Here is a 7,682-nt window from a genome sequence, read left to right on the forward strand (position 1 = left end):
CACACCGCCCCCCCCCCCCCTTTTTTTTTTTAAAAAGCTGACCAAATGAAATGTTCCATTCCTAGAGTACTCACAAAGCCCCTTTAAAGTAAACAAAAATGATTTGTGTTTTCCTGGTCTACTTTTTCCTTTGCACCGTTTCTGCTGGCATCACTTTCTCAGCCTGCACCATCTGAATGCTAATGAAGGCCAGGGCCAGTAAGGAGTTTGTGGGTTTTACCATTTATTTTGCAACCTGCCTTAATTTGAGGTTTTCAAATTCCTTTAACACACCTCTATTTATCCTGGAACACAAGAGAACATTTGTAGCGAGGGCCTGAGATTGAATACAGCTTCCTCTCTCCCTCTTCCCCCGTCCCTGCCTGGCCAGCTTGGTCAGTCCATCCAGTGAATGGGTCTCCTGATACAGTTGCCTGCTTTTTTTTAAGACGTTGCTGCCCGTTGCCAGAAGAATAGAGTGAGTGTGCAAAGGAGAAGGATCGTTATTCTGAGCTGAAAATTTGAATTCCAGATGCATTTCTGCTGTAAACCGTGCAGACTTCTGTGTTAGCACCAGCCAGCGCTGGAGGATCCGTGATGCTCTCGTAAAACGTGCGGATCCTGGAGCTACTGAAGTGGAAAGGCAGAGTTGTTAGAAGGATTTTTTTATTATTCTGAAGTGGGTCCTTAAAGCTGAATGTGCTGTACAACAAAGGAGTGGCACGGCTTTAGACTGCAAACTGAGATTTTTAATACCCTGTTGGTCTGAACCACTAAAAAATGTCATGTTTAGACATACAGTAGCTTTGTGGGGCTTTCTCCTGTGTAACAGTAGAACTCCAGGGGTTCTGGCTGGAAAATTCAGTGTTGCTTTTAGATATAAATGAACAAATAATAACTTCCCAAGAATTTCAGAGGGAGGTGTCGCTAAAAGATACGTGGCACTGCTAAGCTCAGGGCGCTTTCCCAGGAGCCAGCTTTGTGATGGGGCGACTATTTCGGTTCCATCCTTTCCCAGTATTGTAACTTTTGGACACAATAGAGCAATGTTTCCTGTGAGGGTTTGAGGGGAATGTAAAGCATAAAGCAGCAGAGATTCTCCCAAGGAAAAAACAGATCCTAGCTAAGTATAGTAATAATTCAGCTCACTGCTTGGTAGTCACACTACTCAGAGATGAAGCTTTTAAAGCTTTTTTGGAGTTTGTAATGCACCACAACACAAGGAGAGTAAACAGGGTTGTGCCTAAGGCAAGCTTATTGCAAAAAGACCAGCTTTGGGGTCCTTGCCCTGAGAACTTTTTAAAAATCTGCAGTCCTAACATTCTGAGTGCAACTGTGTAATCCAGGTCACCTCCTTCCAGGCCTTCTCAGGTCCACCCTGCTCCGACATAGAGGCAGCTTGGCTCGAGTTCAAAGACCAAGAGGACTGAGAAGCCCAGAGACCTCCTGGACTGAGCTTCTTACAGTGCTGAAGGACAAATTTCTGGCACAGCTTGAGACAGCCAGCATGATAAAGATTGGCTTTTTATTTAATAAGAGAGTCAGGTCTTGCCGTTCTGGAGAAACCTGCAGCTAGAGTGAGAATGGGAGCAGCAGACCCCTAAAAGAAGGGGTTTCTGCCTTGAATGTAATGTCCCTAATTTGTCTCAGGTTCCTGGGCAGCAGGGTAGAACAGCATGACCCAGTTGGAAGAAATGGGAGCAATGTCCTAACAAAAATAAGAGTGAAGGGTTGGTGCTACTGACTTTGCCCTGTGAAACTGTCGCTCCCAGGCTGGGCAGAGGACATTTTACAAAGACATCAGTAGTTTTTGCAGGCTGGCAAAAAAACTTGGTATTTGTGGGTGGAAAGAGGAGAAAACCAGCAGTAACCCAGCAAACTCACTGCAAAGAACGCGTGGTAACTGGGAAGTGTTTAATTTCACGTTTTCTAACTGGTAACTTGGTCTTTGAAAGCAAGTGCTGTGGAGTGGCAGCCTGAGGGACAGGACACCCTTCTGCCTTCGTGGAGGAGGTTCTGTGCACACAGCAAACATTCCTCTGGGCTGTGAGAGTTTTGACTTGTTCAAAAAGTGTGATTAAAAGCACTGTAAAGAGATGATTTTGTATTTTCTCTGTGTGTGTGTGTGTGTGTGCAGGTGATTTGGTCTCGCGAGCCATGCACCACATGCAGTGCCTGAACACCATCCGGCCCGGCATGAGCCCTGTCCGGCAGACCCGGCAGCAGCAGCCCATCTCCTGGTCCCCTGATGCCCTCCACACCCTCTACTACTTCCTACGCTGTCCCCAGATGGAATCCATGGAGAATCCCAACCTGGACCCTCCGAGGATGACGCTGAGCAATGAGCGGTAGGTCGGTGAGCTGGGAGCGGGGCCGGAGCAGGCTGAAAGGGCTCCTTTGGTTGGGTTTCCAGGGCAGTTTTGTGGGATGCTACCTATGAGGCATCAGTTATTCCTGCAGCCAGGCCAGATTAGGTTGTCAGCCCTGCCAAGTTTGTGAAGCCTTGGAATTGGAGCTGGAAAGTGAGCTGTTTTTTTCGTGCAATCTTTCCGAGCGAGGCATAAGGCTGCGTGCTGCCAACAGGGCTTGTCTGGAGACCTTGCCAAAAGTACATGTGGTTGCCTAAAGCAGGAAAGGCCTTCCCAAAGAAAATGTTACCTCCTGAACGGCGCCAGTTAACAATTGTCAGAGTTCTGGGGAAGAGCAACGCTGTTCGTTGTGGGGAGGGTTCAGGGGATTTATGGACTTCCTGCTTAAGGATTGCTTCAGGTGATGCTGTGTGTCTGGAGTAGGAGGAGATTTCTGTAGGAAGCCAGGAAGTAACCAGGGAAGGCAGTGGGTCTCCTGCCTTCTGCCAGCTTCGTAACCAACTCTCAAAGTAGGGCCATTATTACAGCGGTCAGAAATTTTCCAGTGGGATGTTTTTTCTCTTGGAAGCCTCCCTGGTTTCCTTCCTGCCCAGCTCCCTGGCAGGCTGCCTGACAGGCTGGTGGCACAGGAGAGCTGAGGAACCCTCAGAGCTGAGTTCCTGGACAGGTCAGGCAGCTGCTGCTCCCCAGTTGCCTTCTGCAGGGAGATCCAGGCCACTCCAGACTTGTTTCCCCACTTTCCAAGTGCACATCCAAGTTTCTGTTTATTTCAGAAATCTTAAATGGGAAGTTCTGGTTTCTGGTTATCCATTATTTATTTTAGCTTGCTTTTTGGATGTCTTTTTTGCCTGCTGGACATCAGGGTGAGGGAAGGCTCTATCCTGGCCTTTCCCAAAAGCAGCCCTTGGTTGGGGGGTTTCCCAGTGCATTGGTGTGTTGAGGCCATACTCACAAAACAAAAAAGCAAAGTGCTTGCTGGACAGGTGAGGGAAAGGAGAACGTCTCTGCAGCTTTCTAAATAACATGGTTTCTTCTTCCCACCTTTGGCTTTACTGTACTCAGCCCCAGCTTCTGAAATCGGTATGAAATGGTAGTACAATAATAAAATAACAAAAATAATTAATTACAAAATTAAAAAAGGTTGTCTTTCTGTTTGATCTTCCCCTGAAATCTTTCCAAAAAGAGCAGAACTCTCCAAAGAGAGGGAACTGATGTACACATATGAAGAATCAAAAGGAGTTAACTTGAATAAAATAGGAATAGAAGGGACCATGGCTGCTGGTAGCTCAGTTATTTGGGCTCACTAACCTTAATCAAGGTTACCCCTACCCTAGTGCAAGGCTGTTTATTTTGCACACTGTGCAGAAAAAAGAGTTTTCCTGAGGCCAGGTTGTGTAAAGTCGTGCCACTGGTTCCCACAGTGGCACAGCTGAGGCTGCTGAACAGCTCATACCAGAAATGTAGATTAGGCTTTCTATTTTGTGTTCTTTTCAGTGCTCTCAGTGTAATGATGTTACTGCAGCTACGTGTTTTATACACTGGGGATAATAAATGAGTTAAATCAGGAGAGCAGTTATCTCTCCAATTGCTCCCAAACAATGCTCTTCACATGGTTCACCGGAGTTTTTTTGGAATGCAGGCTGCAGCTCTATTCTGTTTTGAAATCCGCACTAGATCCTACAACAGCTGGGGTAAGGGAAATTTCTGCCATTTTTTTCTGACCAGTACTTAGCTGTAAAGGAAATTAAAGAGGATATATTAAAATGGAGCAAAAACTGACATTAAGGAAAAAAAAAAAAAGAAAAAAACAACGTGAGCACTTAAAGGACTGGCTTTGAAAAATTTATGGAAGCTGGAAATGAAATTAATACTGCCCATCCAGCCCTGCCTTTGGGTTGCTCCAGGATGTGTTTGTCTGTGCCTCACTGTCCCGAGCTCTGGGCACGTGTCTTGCAGGGCAGTGGGATGAGTGCTGCTGGCAGCACTTGGCAGAGGAGGTGCTTTGCTCTCTCCTGGCTGAGGAGGAGAGGCAGCTGCGGCTGGTGCGAGACGCCGGACTCGTGGCGTGAGAGACGAGGGCACTGATTCACTTAATGTGACTTGGCAAGGCTGTGCAGCCCCATTCTTTTATTCCTCCCTGAGCTGTGCTAAATCAGCTGCAAACTGGGCACTGCTCTTTTGTGTGTGTGTGTGTGTGTGTGTGTGTGTGTGTGTGCTCACTTTCTGGAATAGACATGTTCTGTGCACTGCAGTCCCAGCTCGCTTTCTGCTGGGAAAATCCCAGTCACAGGCAAGGACAGTAACGCTGACCTGTTCTGCCTTTGCTCGTGCCTCAGTCCCCACCCTCCTGCCTAAATCTGTAAATCTATTGATCTGAAATGGAGCAAAGAGAGGAGGGGGTGGCTGTTAGAGCTGCAGACTTGGAAAAATCTGATTTTTGGGAAGGTCCACGAGCCACACAGAGTCAGTGGAAGGAGCTGCAGTTGTTCATCCACAGGCCTGGCAATCTGCTGTTCGTTCTGGCTCCCCATGTGTCACACTGCGCTGCAGACTGCTGTGAAAACCATAGCACCGTGGGTCTGGGAGGTCTTCCCTTCAGCATGAAGGCAAGCCTAGGATTCAGTTCTGGAGCCATGCCCTAATGGAGGCTGTCACGTGCCGTGAAGGGCTTTTAAAAGCCTGGCTGAGCTTCTGAGCTTACCCTGCAGCAAACTGCAGAAGGTATGAAAGCAGACAGGCAGGCACACTTGCAGGTTTGAGGCAGCCCGGTGAACAGAGCCAGTTTCAACCCACACGAGTGGGTTTTCATCCACGCTGAACACCTTGGCAAAAGACCTGAGGGGGAGGAAGCTGGAGAGTGCTGCAGCATGGAGTCATGCAGGATGGAGTCATCTCTAGAGCTCTCTGGAGTATGTGGATGGTGTGGGATATCCCATAGGCTGAAACTCTGCAGAGTTTGTGGCTTGGTGATGTTTGCTTCTGGCACCTTCAGGTGAAGGCGTTGAAGCAGGAGGAGGAGAAGAGGCAGAATTAGAAAGCACTCAGGTCTCTCAGGCAAAACATGCAGCATTTCCAAAGTGAATGCAGCTGCTCGCTGTGCAACCGAGCCATGGCCCACTTGGAACCCCAGAATGACCTTGTTTGCTGCACAGACAATAAACCATCTGCTGTTTGGGGTCAAACAGGACACCTGAGGAAGCGTTTTGCAAACACAGAGTGCCACTTGTGCAATATTTTGGTGAAGGAATTAGACCCTGAGGTGAGCACGAGCTCAGTGAGGATACACCTGAGTGCCCAGAGGCTCGGAGGTTTTCCGTGTCAGCAGAGCTCTGTCCGTGCTGCTGCAAAAAAGGGCTCTGCTGGGCAATAAGATACTTTTATTTTCTCTGAGATCCTAGTCCATGTTGGGGGTCAGATGATGTGTTTTTGGACCAGACACGTGGCACTCCTGCTTTCTTCACTCTGTTCCTGCTCTGGGATTTCTCCCGTTGCTTCCATCAGGCTGGCTGAGCTTGGGAGCACTCCTGCAGCGTGAGCTCATGTCCCAGAGCTGTTTGCTGGGGTTGTTTGGGATACTGTGACTTGAGAAGAGCCATTCAAAGGTGGAAACGAAGTTCCTTTCTCCTTTTTCACTTTTCCCCAAGTGGGATATAAAGCCTTTGTTTTATTTTTAGTGGTGTGTCACGGCAGGGATGCTCTGGCAGTGATGCATATCTTGGGGAGTATTTGTCAGCTCCCACAGAGCCCAAATCGAGGTCAATATTTAGGCTCATTTTACTGCTGAATGGACTGCTCTGCCCTGGGTTAATTACTTGGCCAGGATAGTGGTCCAGCCTTTAAGCTGGGAATAGACACCACTGACTGCCCTCATCCTGTCTCCCTTTGGTTATCATGTGCCTTCAGCATTTATTGTTGGAAAGTCAGCGTGATCTAATACCTAAGAACAGGCAAAAAAGTTGGATCCTGCTTCCTTGTGCAGCTGTGGGTTTGGGTACGCTGGGCTTCTTCCCCTTCTAGCTGCCCTGTTAAAAAACCTCTAAATTTTTATCTGTTGTTGATCCTGTTGGTCTGTAGAACATTCTGGAGCTAATTCTAGGCTTGTCCATCAGGGCCTATGGTTCCAGCCATGTCAGGCCTTTCCAAGCTGTCCACGTTGCAGCAGTGCCAAGTTTTACATGTTGTCTGAGTTGGCTGGTGCATTATTTTATTCCAAACATCAGGGAGTATAAAACAATTTACATCAGCAGAAGCCCACAGCCTGTACCCGTCTTGAGCCTGTCAGTGAAAATCCAGCAAAACGCCGGGGAAATTCCAGAGCTGATGGAGGATTTGTCAGCTGCCAGCAGTGAAGTTTTGGGGCTTGCCAATTTAAAGGGAACTCGCAGCTCTTCAGCTGGAAAACTGCAAGAAGCCAACTACAGGGGCCACCTCGTAAGAAAGAGAGAAAGCTTCGTTCTGTTTGCCATGTGCAGGCTCCAGATTTGCTGCTTGTAAACAAACCTGGGCTCACTCAGTTTCTCCCTTGTCAGAGAAAATCCTTCAGGAAGGCTGCTGCTCATCTTGCTTTCAGCTCCATGGCTGCTCTTACCTACCAGGCTCAAAAGCGACCTGAATTCATTTTCTGCTTCCAACAGGAGTCCTCCCATTCCATCTGTTACCCCTCATGATCCAGAGCCAAACGATAAACATGCAAACCAGGTTTTTCAGGAGGGTCAGGCAGGAAAAAAGGACTCCTCTGTGCCACACTAGCTGGGCAGAAGAGGAAGGAGCTGAACTGCCCATTTGGGTTTTCCCTGTGGAGTATTCCCAGCAATGCCTGCTCTGAGAAGTTATTTATTGGGAAAGGGTGAAAAATGCATCTGATTCTGAAGGAAGATGTATCAGTGCTACAGAAGGAAAGATTGTAGCCTTTCCATGCTGTTTTTCAGCACCATTTGCTCAAATGCTCTCTTCTGCCAACATCTGAGCTATTGATTTAAATCATCAGTGGCTGCAACACTTTGTAATTTTTGTCCTGTGTGTAATCTAAGCTTAACTTTGTCTGGAACAGAAAGCAGAGTTGGGTCGAAGTTAATTCTTCCTGATACAGTGTCAAAATCCTGCCCAAGCGGGATTGATTGGTGGATTGATTGATTGATTTGCAGTGGTCAGTGCATAAAGAGCCCCTGTGCCATGGCTGTTTCTGAATCCCCAGGGACCATCCAGTGGTCTCCTCATCGTATGTCCTAAATTTCATGTTTTGAAGAAGCATGGCTTTGATCTTACTTTGTTCCTTTTTACTTGGTGATTTCTAGGTGCATCATTAGAAATAATTACAGCCTCCAGCTCTTTCCC

General features: G+C 47.6%; 1 protein-coding gene across 2 annotated transcripts in view; it reads left to right on the top strand.

The window, feature by feature from the left end:
• The window catches only part of ABTB2 (ankyrin repeat and BTB domain containing 2), a 112,751-nt gene that overhangs the window by 73,655 nt on the left and 31,414 nt on the right, over nt 1–7,682 (top strand). For both annotated transcript variants that reach the window (XM_008632676.2, XM_017733016.1), the window contains one exon: nt 2,117–2,327. In XM_008632676.2, coding sequence (XP_008630898.1) covers nt 2,117–2,327 — 211 coding nt within the window. The remainder of the gene's footprint in view (nt 1–2,116; nt 2,328–7,682) is intronic.

This window comes from Corvus brachyrhynchos, unplaced genomic scaffold (genome assembly GCF_000691975.1).
Source record: "Corvus brachyrhynchos isolate BGI_N302 unplaced genomic scaffold, ASM69197v1 scaffold315, whole genome shotgun sequence".
Classification (NCBI taxonomy): Eukaryota; Metazoa; Chordata; class Aves; order Passeriformes; family Corvidae; genus Corvus; species Corvus brachyrhynchos.